Source organism: Phaethon aethereus (assembly GCF_964289735.1).
Source record: "Phaethon aethereus genome assembly, chromosome: 7".
NCBI lineage: Eukaryota > Metazoa > Chordata > Aves > Phaethontiformes > Phaethontidae > Phaethon > Phaethon aethereus.
In genome coordinates, this window is record NC_138583.1 from 25,145,541 (window position 1) to 25,158,969 (window position 13,429).

At 36.6% G+C, this 13,429-nt stretch overlaps 1 protein-coding gene across 1 annotated transcript in view; it reads right to left on the reverse strand.

The window, feature by feature from the left end:
• The window catches only part of LOC309406992 (adhesion G protein-coupled receptor A3-like), a gene marked incomplete at its 3' end in the record, with an annotated part of 279,833 nt that overhangs the window by 125,240 nt on the left and 141,164 nt on the right, over positions 1–13,429 (reverse strand). The window contains exons 8-10 of the mRNA XM_082002382.1: positions 5,754–5,918; positions 2,167–2,365; positions 673–822 (exon numbers count right to left, since the gene is read on the reverse strand). Of these exons, the coding sequence (XP_081858508.1) occupies positions 673–822; positions 2,167–2,365; positions 5,754–5,918 (514 nt within the window). The remainder of the gene's footprint in view (positions 1–672; positions 823–2,166; positions 2,366–5,753; positions 5,919–13,429) is intronic.

Sequence of the window (13,429 nt, forward strand, 5' to 3'; positions counted from 1 at the left end):
ATGAACATTGCCAAACCAAAAGAAAACAAATGTTTTAACTATAGCTATCATGTGTACAGAAATTACAGGTTATGAAATGTTTATGCAAGCAGTTACACTGAAAATTAACAGTAAACACTATGATGAACATTGTCATTCTCTGTAAAAACCTATTTTTCCCATAGGGTCTGCATAACTCTCTGATTAGATTTCCCTGTAAAAATGCCATACATTATGCTAAAACTTCTGTAGAAAGTTGCACTTAAAGACACATTTTCTTCTCTTCACATGAGGTGATGCATGCTTTAAAAACTCAGTGAAAACCTCCTGATGAAACTGAGAAAACAAAAGAAGCATGTGTAACTCCAGTGGCCAGATGGAGAGGCACCTTGAGTTCATTCTAACATGTGAGACATGGTAGAAATTAAAATGAAAGAGAAAATTAAAGAAGTGGCTTATTGCAAACCAATTTTTATTCCTAAGCAGCAACGCCTTTATCAGTCAGATGAGATGGTTTAGTTGTCCTTTTTGGCATAAAAAACCATATCACAGTATATGCAGAACATTTGCAATCAGAAGCAATTTTAGAAGCTACTCTTCAGTGTGTGCCTGCACACATTAAGAACAGGGCCATATGTGAAGACTTCACTTCTAAGTGATACTTTTTTCATCATAGAGAAGAAGATATCTTACATCTTCAAATTCATCCACGAAGACAATTAGCTTTTCCATTATATAGGCCAAATATATTACATCCATTTTATCTGCAAAGTGGGAAGCACCTCTTGTATAGGCGGTCAGCTGGCGGGAGAATTCAAGCACAGTTGTCAAATTGATGTGCATCTGAAAATACATCAGAATTGTTAGGTAAAATAAGTCAGCTAGCTTAATTCTCTTTTAAAAACTGGAGATCACATCCATTTGTATAATGTTTGCTATAATTTCACAGAGCGTTATATGCATCAGTAGTACCATGGACATAAATTCAGTGGCATATGAATAATCTTTCAGCATTAGTTCTTAGTTATCATTGCTGTTATCTGAAGACACCACCACAAGGGGACAACAAATTTTGAAGATTTTTGTCTACTTTTTCTAGATTGTAACTAACTGGCCTCATAAAATATTGTAGCAAGCTACTAACCTTGCCTTGCCTATAACTTTTGACCATCATGGCAGCAACAGTATCAGAGAGGGTTCATATATACAGCGGTGCACAGTGGGAGAAGAAGGGATGATGGCACTAAGTTGAAAGAAGAGAAGTTCAGACTGGTTATGAAGAAAGTATTTTTTGCCATGAGGATAGTCAGGCATTTGAAGAGGTTATCCCCAGAGGTTGTGCAGCCTCCATCGTCAGAGGCTTTAAAGACCTGAGTGGTTAAAGCCCTGAGAACCCTGGCCTAACCTCACTACTTACAGGAGAATGGACTGGATTCTAGAGACCTTCCTAATTATTTTATTATCCTATAATTGCACTGGCTCTCTTAATATAGTAAATATTCTTATTTTAATATGAACACATCTGAAAACTAACTTCCTGTGGTGTTATCTAGCACTACTGATTGGGAAGAAATGATGAAGGAAACCGAAGTTGTAGAAGTTAGTATGGCAGTTACACGCCTGTGCCATTCTCCATGCTGTTCCCTGTTATGCTCTCTTTTTTTCACATTCATTTCTATCCATTCATTTTTTATCTCATTCTTTCTTTTATTTATCCATAAGAAACCATTTCAGTTCTGCTTTTTTGGAAGACATCGAAAAGGTATTCTAAAGTAGGCTCCATTTCTACAGCTCTTTTAAATATATGATGGACAATGGCAATGAGGATAGGCACTTCAACTGACAAAACTCTGATATAGGACTTCAGGAGAAATTAACATCTTTCTGGTAAAAATGCATGAGGGGAAGACAAAGAAGGAACTGAAGCGAAGCACTGATGACCCTGCCAACATTACTAATGGTCATCTAGATTTCAGGCACGCAGAGAAAAAAAATATTAAAATAAAGGCAATAAATGCTGTGCACTTGTTCCTACTACAACTTTAGTTACCAAACACATTGTATTTCAAGTAAGACATTTTGTTAGAAGTCCAGCTATCCCAAACTTGTGGCTGAACAGACATTTTCTGCAAGCTATTCAATAAAACCACTACTAGAGAAGGGAAGCCCAGGATGTCATAACATTACCTGACTAAAAGCATGAAGAACTTGAGTTACTTCTTGTGAATAAGGACATTCAGAATAGTTCTCTTCATCCCAACGTCCAGTTCGATTACATTTACGCCATGCCTTAGACTCTTCTGCACCATTGTGAAAGGCAATGGAGTTAAATGAATACTGGAGACAGGGATGGTAAGCAGTTATCCCGGCCAAAGTTTTGGGCCACCTATGAAAAGCATGATAATAAAAAAATTGCAACGTGAAACTTCTTATTTAAAGGCAACTTACAATATAGCAACAATGTACAGAATATATGAGAAAAAAAGGCTATTTTAAATTTTACCTCATTATGTTCTATAGTGAATTACTTTGTTTCCTTGGAAAATGTCAAAATCATACAGGTTTGAGTCTGTCTGGTCACACATTCATTCTACATTAATTCCAGGAAGGTGTTTGGTGTTAAGGAAAAAAATATGGATGGCAGTTTCCCTACATTCATCTTTGCAGACTTCACAAAGCAGAGCAGTAAGTCCATAAAGCAAAAAAACCCTATTAGTAAATGATGTAAAAGGTAAATGCTCAAAATGTACCTGACAATCTTTGCTCTGCATTTTGATCCAACAATACAAAGCCCTCTCTGCCACAAAGCCCTGGGAAGGAAAAATCCCTGAATGTACCAGAAACTGATAAAGAAGATTTCAGCAGAGGTTACATCTCATGGAGGAGGAAGGACCTAGCCCTCAAAAATTAACATGATTTATGCAGAGTGATTCCAAAACAGTCTTTGAAAACAAACTATAAATCAATAGCAGCCAGAATTCTATTTAGCTCATGGGTCTAGTACACAATACTCTCTTTCTGTATATCTGCTGCATTCTCTAGAACGGCACAACTGGGATCTATATCTTTTAGTACCAAATCCATTGTTATTTCCAGGCTAGTGGAAATGGCAGGATCAGGTAATTGGGAGAAAGCAAAGAAAACCAGAAGTGTATCATCAGCAAGTCAGCATGTCTGGAAAAGATGTGGTTCCTTAATTGCACTGATGTAATGACTGAACCCAATCAATCATAAAAATATCCTGACAGTGAAGCCACACCTTGACAACCAACCTTTGCTCAAACATACATATTAGCCCCTTTTAGTTATACAATACACGTCCATTTGGACATTGTTACATAATATACTGACAGTTTTATGTAAGTTTTCCTCGTTTCAAAGAAAGAAAAGGTAAGAAGAAAAATATTTTTATATGCCATAGCTGTCACTGGAATAATTCATTTTGTGATGTAAAAACAGTTCATGCAAAATGAGCCATGAAAGGACATTTACAAAAAAACCAAAATATGTACAGTAGTATATTCTCCTTTTGCCTCTGGGCTGAAATATTATTTTTAGTAAAACGTTTTCATTAATGCACTTGGGCCACACTGAGTAGCAACTTACCTCAAAAGTAAAACTAAAGAGATGATTATGAAAGTAGTATTAGCACAGATAGCAGAATCTGGCCTTTCTGAATAAGAATGACAGGACATAACATCACCACCATTTGCATTTCAGAATAATATTACCAGAGAACTGAAAAAATAAAAAATGAGCAAAATACGGCCATCATAGAGAAAAACTCTTACTACGTAAGCCCAGTTCATTCTGACTCACAGTGCCTAATTCTTACTGCAGTTGTGCAATTATAAATACCACCTAGGTTGGTCAACTGGAAGAACCACATTTCCCTAACAGTTGATGCTTTTTTCCTTTTTTTTCCAATAAAAGAACTGTGCCTTCTAGCTTTGCTTTTATGGTTCAACTCTTTCTACTTACATGCTTGCTATATTACCAAAACTTCAAAGACCTTAGTAAGAAAAATTACTGGTGTTATAGCTGCATCTCTGAGGATAAACCTTTGGGACAATTTCAAGTGCTAATGCTGAGTTTGAGCCTGATAAATTCTCTATAATTTTAAAATCATTCCCTCAAGTGCCAAAAGAACCTATGGACTCAGCATCCTTTTGATATACATTTTAAAAATAAATTTATATGGATTTCTAGAAAGATGATCAGTAGGGAGAGAAATGTGGACTTCTATTCTTTTGATTTATATAAAATGACAAAAATGCCCCTGGTATTAGTTTGTGCAGTCTATAGAATTTATATATGTATTTATATTTTTTTATATATATAATTTATTATATTCATTTATGAAGAAAAGGATGTCGTTTTATGGCAGCAACAACAACTTCTTAAAATTGTCATCTAAAAGATTCAGTACATGTTATCTGATAGGAAGTATATATATTTTAAAAGATCTCATTAAAATACATTTAAGCACATCCACTATGAGAAAACACAATGGCAGTTTTTGTGATGACAAAAAAAATCTATAGCTGAGATTGTCAAAGATCTCTAATGGATTTTAATCCATGTATATGGATTAAATGTGTATATAAATATATGGTCAGCAAATGTGGTATACTCACTGGAACTGAAGTTAACATGTAATAAAGTAGCCTCATAGTAAAGAGAAAAGAGATTATGAGTCACTTTCTCCACTTCTTTCTAGTTCATTCCCTTATTTTTATTCAAACACAAGAAATAGTAATAAAAGACCTTTGAAAAAGTTTTAAAGGTAACTTGAAAATGAAGAGGCTTTCAGGTCAGAAGTATTTGCAGAAAGTTCTGGCGTTTAAGAGAAGCTTCCTCTCTTGTCTACCTTTCCTTTCATTAGGTCTTCAACCTGAATTCTTATTACAATTAATTTGGTAACAAATTACCTTCTCGATTTCTCAATGGGAATGTCATCATACATCAGTGTTATTGTCAAGCAGGTAATTATATTTTGTTTAAGGGTTTTATCCATATCACTGAAGTATTTTAGAGCTAACCAAAACCAATTACAAATTCCACAGAATCCTTAACTTTTTCTTCAGTTTATAGGTATTGAAAAAAAAACCCCAAAAACCACACCAGCATCAAAGTAAAGATGAAACAAAAATTACATTTAGTTAGAAAATTGTGCAGGCTCTAAAATTCAGATAGCAGGATGGATGTGTATTCTGATCGTGTGATATGTTGGTGGAACTGTGTGTGTCCTTAAGCTCACCTCAGAAGATCTATTTGTTTTACTAAGTAGTTTTACTTTCTATTTTGACTCTCTTCAGTGAAATATTTTACTAACAGTTTTATGTTATGTGTTACCTCTAATCTCAGCTGAACAAAACCAGCAGAACTGGAACAGATTAGAAAAGTACTGAAGATTTAATCTTTTAATGCTTTAATACAGTGTTATCATATTCTATATTTTAGAACAGACCAGGAACAATTTTGAACCTTCTCTCATTTTTCTGTAAAGAGCCTACATCTTTTGAAATTTTCAATAATCTCACACTGAGGAATTAGAGGAAAGATTCTCTGACTTTCACAAACCACTGTTGCTCTTGAAGCACTAGCTGCCATTTCCCATAAAAATCACACAGTGCTCCTCCTTCCTACTATATTACATAAAAAAGTAAAATAAATGACATCTTTGTAACTGACACTGAACTATCATGTAAGCATGAATATGTTCCAAATCTATATTAATATATGAAACATGCTCCAAAACCAGAAAATCATACCTGAAATCTCCCTTGTTGTTAATAACTCTTTCTGCAGGGCAGTAGGGTGCAGTCGTTTCAAGTACCACAATTTCTACTTGTTTAGTGCTATTTCCATAGGAATTGTTGACTAGACACTCCCAATCTCCAGTTGCATCAATGTCAATGCTGGATAGGATAAGTTCACTATAAAAATAAAAGATTAATTATTGTATAGAATTAATTATATAGAGATTGAGTCACTGGTATTCTGACATTAACTTCTGTTCAGAGATATAATATGAAAATATGAAAACAGGTTTTGCTCTATGTTATTATAGGGAAAGACAATAAGTGAGTGATTGGTATTAAGATTTTAGCAGCACCAATTTGGATTGACCACTCAGATCATGGCAGACTATAACATAGATTACCAATCATAGAATCAATGAAACTCTGGGTTGAAAGGGACCTTTAAGGTCATCTAGTCCAATCCACCTGCAAGGAGCAGGGACATCCTCAACTCGATCAGGTTGCTCAGAGCCCCGTCCAACCTGACTTTGAACGTTTCCAGGGATGGCGCATCTACCGCCTCTCTGGGCAACATGGGCCAGTGTCTCACCGCCCTCACTGTGAAGAATTTCTTCCTTATATCTAGTCTAAATCTGCCCTTTTTTAGTTTAAAACCATTACCCCTTGTCCTATTGCAACAGGCCCTGCTAAAAAGTCTGTCCCCATCTTTCTTATAAGCCCCCTTTAAGTACTGGAAGGCTGCCGTAAGGTCTCTCCAGAGCCTTCCCTTCTCCAGGCTGAACAACCCCGACCCTCTCAGCCTGTCCTCATAGGAGAGGTGTTCCATCCCTCTGATCATTTTTGTGGCCTCCTCTGGACCTGCTCCGACAGGTCCTTGTCTTTCCTGTGCTGAGGGCTCCAGAGCTGGACACAGGACTCCAGGTGGGGTCTCACCAGAGTGGAGCAGAGGGGAAGAATCACCTCCCTCAACCTGCTGGCCATGCTTCTTCTGATGCAGCCCAGGATACGGTTGGCCTTCTGTGCTATGAGCGCACATTGCTGGCTCATGGCCAGCTTGTCATCCACCAGTACCCCCAAGTCCTTGTCGGCAGGGCTGCTCTCGATCCCCTCCTTCTCCATCCTGTACTGATACTGGGGGTTGCCCCAACCCAGGTGCAGAACCCTGCACTTGGCCTTGTTGAACCTTATGAGGTTCACACGGCCCCATTCCTTGAGCTTGTCCAGGTCCTTCTGGATGGCATCCCATCCCTCAGGTGTGTCAACTGCACCACTTAACTTGGTATCATCTTCAAACTTGCTGAGGGTGCACTCGATCCCACTGTCAATGTTATTGATGAAGATATTAAAGAGTACTGGTCCCAATACAGACCACTGAGGGATGCCGTTTGTCACTGAACTCCATCTGGACATTGAGCCATTGACCGCTACCATCTAGGTGAGGCCATCCAACCAATTCCTCATGCACTGAACAGTCCACCCATCAAATCCATCTCTCTCCAATTTAGAGAGAAGGATGTTGTGGAGGACCGCGTCAAAGGCCTTACGTAAGTCCCCCTTGTAACTCTCCTCTTGTCCACTGATGTGGTCACTCCATCATAGAAGGCCACTAGGTTGGTCAGGCAGGATTTTCCCTTGGTGAAGCCATGCTGGCTGTCTTTCATTACCTCCCTGTCCCCTATGTGCCTTAGCATAGCTTCTAGGAGGATCTGTTCCATGATCTTCCCAGGCACAGAGGTGAGGCTGACAGGTTGGTCATCACAAAAGTATATCAGTTATGTATCAATGCCTGTTCTCCTTTCCCCAATTTTTTTTTTCTTGCATAAACAAGCACTTGGAAGTCAGGAATATATTTCAAGTTGGTAGTGCATCCAATTCACAGAGAATGCTTCCCTTCAGCTGTGACTCCACCTCCTATGGTGTTTCAACAGCAGAACCTGCTGCTCCTGTGACAGCACAGGAAAAGTTTTCTAGAATAGTCACTGACTTTGGAAGTTTTATATAATTTTCCTGATGAATGCAAAATGAGATGAGGCAAATGCTGGTATATCTTTCAGTACTTCACAACTCACAAACTTCTTTCACACTGTCCCCCACCAAGTACGAAATGTAGTTATTTGTATGAATAACTTAAGGTTGCATTAGCTCTTTATAATGAATGTTACACAAGTTAAATACAGAGACACTGTGGCTTCTCTTACAATACAAACATTGTGCATGACTGCACCACGCCAATATTTAGCTGCCTAAGCTAAATATTCCATGTATAGTTAGAGAAGGAGGAAATAATTTCAGCAACATTTAAAATTGCCTAGAACTGTTCTGGTTAGTATTTTTTTTATATTTTAAATCAGGTGAGAAGCTTTCCTTCATCTAATGGATATAATCCAGGCCCTAATGAAGTCAATAAAGTTTAGTTTTTCAATTGACTTCATCAGGGATAGAATCTTATGCAATTACTGTAACTAACTCCATAGATCTCATGAACAAAAATAATGCTAACTGCTACATTTTAAGAAAGTAATACATTAGATCTTAAATCTGCTATTGGTCTAGAAATAAATTTTCTACAGTTTTTAAAAAAGTACAGCTTTTGAAAGCAGTTGGGAGAAGAAAAAAGGTAGTAATTATCTGAAATATTTACCTGAAATGGCTCATCTTTGAATATCTTATGGTTTAGACAATTACAAATTACGTGGGAAGAAATGGAGTATGGGAAGAAATGGAGTAGAATCAGAAAGGGGGAGAAGGTACGTTATAAAAAGAGAAGCACAGAATTTAAAAGTTATTAAATTTATTTCAAATCTGAATTTAAAACAAACTCTTAGAAAATTCTACTTGTGGCTTTTGACAGTTTTGTAAAGAGCCTGACATTTTGAAAGATATACAGAGAATAATTCTATATAACTTTTTTTTTCTCTTTTATACTTTTCTAAAGCTGTCACCTTTTTTCAGTTTAAACCTTTGTATATTATATAAGCGCTTTTCTTAACTTGGCTACAAGAAAGGATTGAATCTAATCTCCTTGTATGTAGACTACTTCTGATACACATGAAAGTAGACCACAATCAAGGCAGGAAGTGATTAGACAGCTGCATATGTAATTTTCCCTTTCAAATATGCATACAATGAAGGATGATTTTCTCAAGTACTTCCTACAGGCCCATTATCTTGATCCCAAGAAAACAAGCAAACCATGGTAAATAGCTTTTGGTTTAAGTTAAATTGCTTCAGAATTTTTGTGCAGTTCTCCAGATATTCAGTCAAATTTAGCATTAAACAATAACTTTAAAAATCTTACATTGTTCCTATTTATGATGGCTTTGAGCTCCAAGTACCTTGCAACCCCTTATCTAATTTTTACAACAGATTCAAACATGTTTTTATTGCAGAAAACATAGAAAAAGCTTTACTAGCCATTCTCAGACAAAGTAGCTGAATATTTTCATGTCAAAAGAAGCACTTATTCTCTTAAGAAGTCTCAGATGAGAAAGCCCAATAACAGCATCCTGCTAGCTAACTCTTAATACATCTTCTTACATTCAGGTTGAAATACTTCAATGAAATTAGCCAGTTGATAACATTTTTTTAATTACATCTTCTATTTCATGTGTCACAACAATCTCACATCATTCTTATAGACAGCTGAGAAAGAATACGTTCCTAGAGCTTGTAAAAACAACTATCCATAAAAGCTTTTTTACAGAAACAATAGGCAGCATAAATATTCACCTGTTGCATCAAGACCCAGAAACTTCCCAAGTGAATAGAATGCATGATAGATGTGCTTATCTTTTGATATATTCCATATAAAATATTTATAATCATTGTTAACACTACGAATTTGATAAAACTGGGAACCATATTTATTTTAGGTAAATGCAAGACTTGAACATATTGTTAGATTTACAGGTAATCAATATCAAGTTAAATAAATATGAGGAAAAAAGGTACATTTTCCATTTATTTAAATTGCTGAAATGTGTTCTGATGCAAATTTATCTGCTGCTAAACAAATCTCCTGTCATTGGATGAAGTTTCCCACTTTCACAGACATTTACTGATACACCAGTGTTGCTTCTGGTAGACATGCAATACTCCAACACTGGATCAAGTTCTCTAAAATGATGAGAAATCCTCACATTCACACATTTAATCTTCTATGGCCCTTTCTTCAGATGGGCCATCTTCAGAATCAGCCAGAATACAGAAGAAGCTGTATAATGACTAGAACATGGAATTGCCTTCTGAATTGCTATCTGGCCACTGTAAATGATGCATTCATTTATATTCCTCTAGGAATATTTTCGATAGCAAGCCCAATGGTGAAACTGTTCATTTACTTACCATCTGGATATGACAAATGATAAATTGATCTTATACCCCTGGAGAATTTGGGGGACTGTATGGAAAAAAAAAAAAAGTCTTTTAATTCTCAAAAAGAGCAGTCAAATTGATCCTTTAACATTTTCTCCATTTATAATCCTTGGCAACTTCACAGTCCTGGCAGACCAAAAGGAAAGGGTGGGCCTGTACAGAATTTTAAATCTCTTCATAAAATTTTCTAGCAGGTCAGTTACATATTATAAGTCTTGGCACTGTTACATTAGTGCGGCCAGAAGTTCCATTGTTTTTCTTACTCTTAGGAGAAAAGCATTCTTGATCTCTCTTGGCCATGGCAACAAGTCTTGATAAAAGGCAAGAACTCTCCCATGACCTGAGAATACGGCAGGACTGTCTGGTTTAGGAGCTTGACAACAGCACAGCAGAATTGAGGACAGCACCTTCATCTGTACACTTTTCTTGATTATCCTATCTCACAGAAGCTAATAAATGTCAGGCCACAAACGAAACAATCTTGTCTCCACTATGCAGCTTTCCTAAGGATGGAGTATGAGTCAGAAAGAGTTCCTACTCCTTCCGCATTAGCAATCATATCCCACTCCTCAGAGGTGTGAGAGTTGCTACTTTTGTGGAAATTGTTGACCTACCAAGATGTAAAACAAAGTCAGACATTCACAAGATGGTGTCAAGGCAAACTGAATATGAAGGTTGCTGCCTGATGAGAACAAAAGGGTGACTAGCAAGCTTTTCTCAAGTTTCCTTTTGAAATAGTGGCCTTCTCAACAAAAAGATTGAAAGGAATAAAGAGAATATACATGGATTTTTTTGTACTGGGGAATTTTATGCATGGTAGGATTCCTTTTTCAAATGTGATGGCTGACATATTGAAAAACTAATTAAAATGTAAAGCTGATGCAATTGCATTAAAAAGTTGTTATATTCATCAGAAACCTGTGGCATTGGTTATTACAAAGAGAGGAATACAGGCAGAAGCCTTACTCATGTAATCAAGTAACTTGTGACGATAGATTTCTATTTGAGGCATAGTTTTGCATTGCTGCAGTTATGCATAACTAATTAGACAATCATAAGTAGGTCTCATTATGCAAAGTTACTCAACCATGTCCTGAAGTAATACCTTAGTGACATTTACTGTATGCCCCAGCAGTCATTTACATGCCAGGAAAGAGAGTAACAAATAAAGAGGAGACTTCAACACCATATTTTGATTGGCTTTCCACACAAAATGTTTTGAAGTCTGACTTGAGTTCCTGTAAGACTTGGGAAGAACCAACTGCTCTTCCTGGAGAAAAAATAAAAATTAATTACTCAAACACAGATAACATTTAGGTTTCCTCATATTCTTCAGACAGATAAACAGAGAATGCTTTTCTAGGGTTCAGACAGAAGGCCTGCACAACCTGCATCCAACCCATACCACCTTAAATTATTAATACTAACACAGAGCTTAAAAAATGAGTGTTTGTCTCCAGAGTACCCTCCTGCTTAGAACACAGCCTTTCACAGGGGATATAAGGTTAAAACATGGAAAATTAAGAAAGAATGTGTAAATCTAGGCACTTTATCTGAACTGAATTGCTAGTCTGATCTCTTTGACAAAATTATTTATTTACCCATGAAAGAAACACCTTTAGAAGGCCAATGGCCTTTCAAGAAAGCTGTGTCTGGGCAACAGCAAGAGACAAGGAAGATTAAAGTTGGTACTCATTTTATGCCTGGCAAATATTTTCAGGTGTAATCAATTTGTCATACACTTAGTAAATTCAATACACATGATTTTCTGTTTATTCTAACTGAATATAAAAACAAAGCATAACTTGCTGTTTAACGCTATCTGTAGCTACCCAAGAAATGTAATGTGCTATAACATACTTTTACTATAATTTATCTATCAGCTAGTTTGTTCACATCAGTGTGCTAGGACCATGACAACAGTTGGAATTGACTTCAGAGATGCCAATGGAAAGCACCTAATTTTAATGACAATATATTGACAGGAAAAAAAAAAAACCTACTTCCAAAATGAGAGAAAAGACCCATCTATCAGTTAGTAAACATCTCACTTTATTTTCCGTTGTATTGCTCAAAGTATTTTGACTGAAATGCAAATGTTCAAAAATGTTGTCACAGGCTAATATTATCCATTTGTTATCTAATCATTTGCCCAACAGTGAGATGTGTTTTCTATAAGCGGATGTCAAAGAACCTGTGACCTGTATTTATATGCTCTCAATTTGTTTCTTAAAATTGAAAAAGCAAATACTACTAAGAGTGAGTAAATGAAATCATCTTCAGAAACAGAGTCAGAAATCTAAATAGCTCTACAACATATCACAACAGGTTTGGTTTCTTATATAGTCCTTTTCTCTGTCATTGAACTTATCAGGTGGAGACAAACTACCAGCTACTGTGCTGCATCGAAGGGTGCGCGCAGAAGTGTTTGCATTTATCTTCATACTCCCGCAGTCCTAGAGTCAACACATGCAAGTCTAGCTAGCTGAGAAAAAAAAGTGGGGAAGGAAAAAAAAAGGTGTCAACAGCTCTAGAGCACTTAAAGCTTCCTCTTGCTGGAGAAACCTTCAGGCAGCTGGTAGGTCTGTAACAGAACAGTGCTATAGAGCTATCTGAAGAGAGTACACCCGGGCCAGGGCTTATTTAAAGGACTTCATGAATCAGTTGTCTATCACAGAGCTGCTCTGTCAGTTGGTGAAAGGTTTGGGGATGCTCAAATGTGTTTATTGTTATTAATTTTGCTCTACCAGCAACTTGCTTAACTGCAGTCTTCTGGGGAAATGGTGCTACACCTGCTGTCTGCCTTTCATCTGCCCTTAAGTAGTCCGTATGCTGCAATGTTATATCCAGAGGAAACGTTATTTCATTAGCATAACTCTTGTGATCTGTACACTATCAGAGGTTCTTAGACAAAAATAACACTATGACAATCAGTCCGACAGACAAAATTGCATAAAAAGCTTTTAAAGTAAAATATTGATGATTCAGAATTGTTAACCTACTTAGAACAATTACTTGATTACGTGCCACTGGCACCAGCAAAAAAAAAAACCACAACAAAACAAAACACACAGAAAACCAAACAACACACAAAAGAAAACAAACTAAAAAACCTGGTACATTAATTTTACAATTTCAAATTATTTGCCAAATCCACACTACTTTGACAGAATTTCCCACTCTAGTCAGTGGTGATATTACAAATGCAGAAATTATTTAATAAATACTTTATGGGATAGCATAATTGTATACTACGGCTAGAACACTGACCTGTTTTGTTTGCTGACCTGCAAGAAATTTGGGAAGATCCA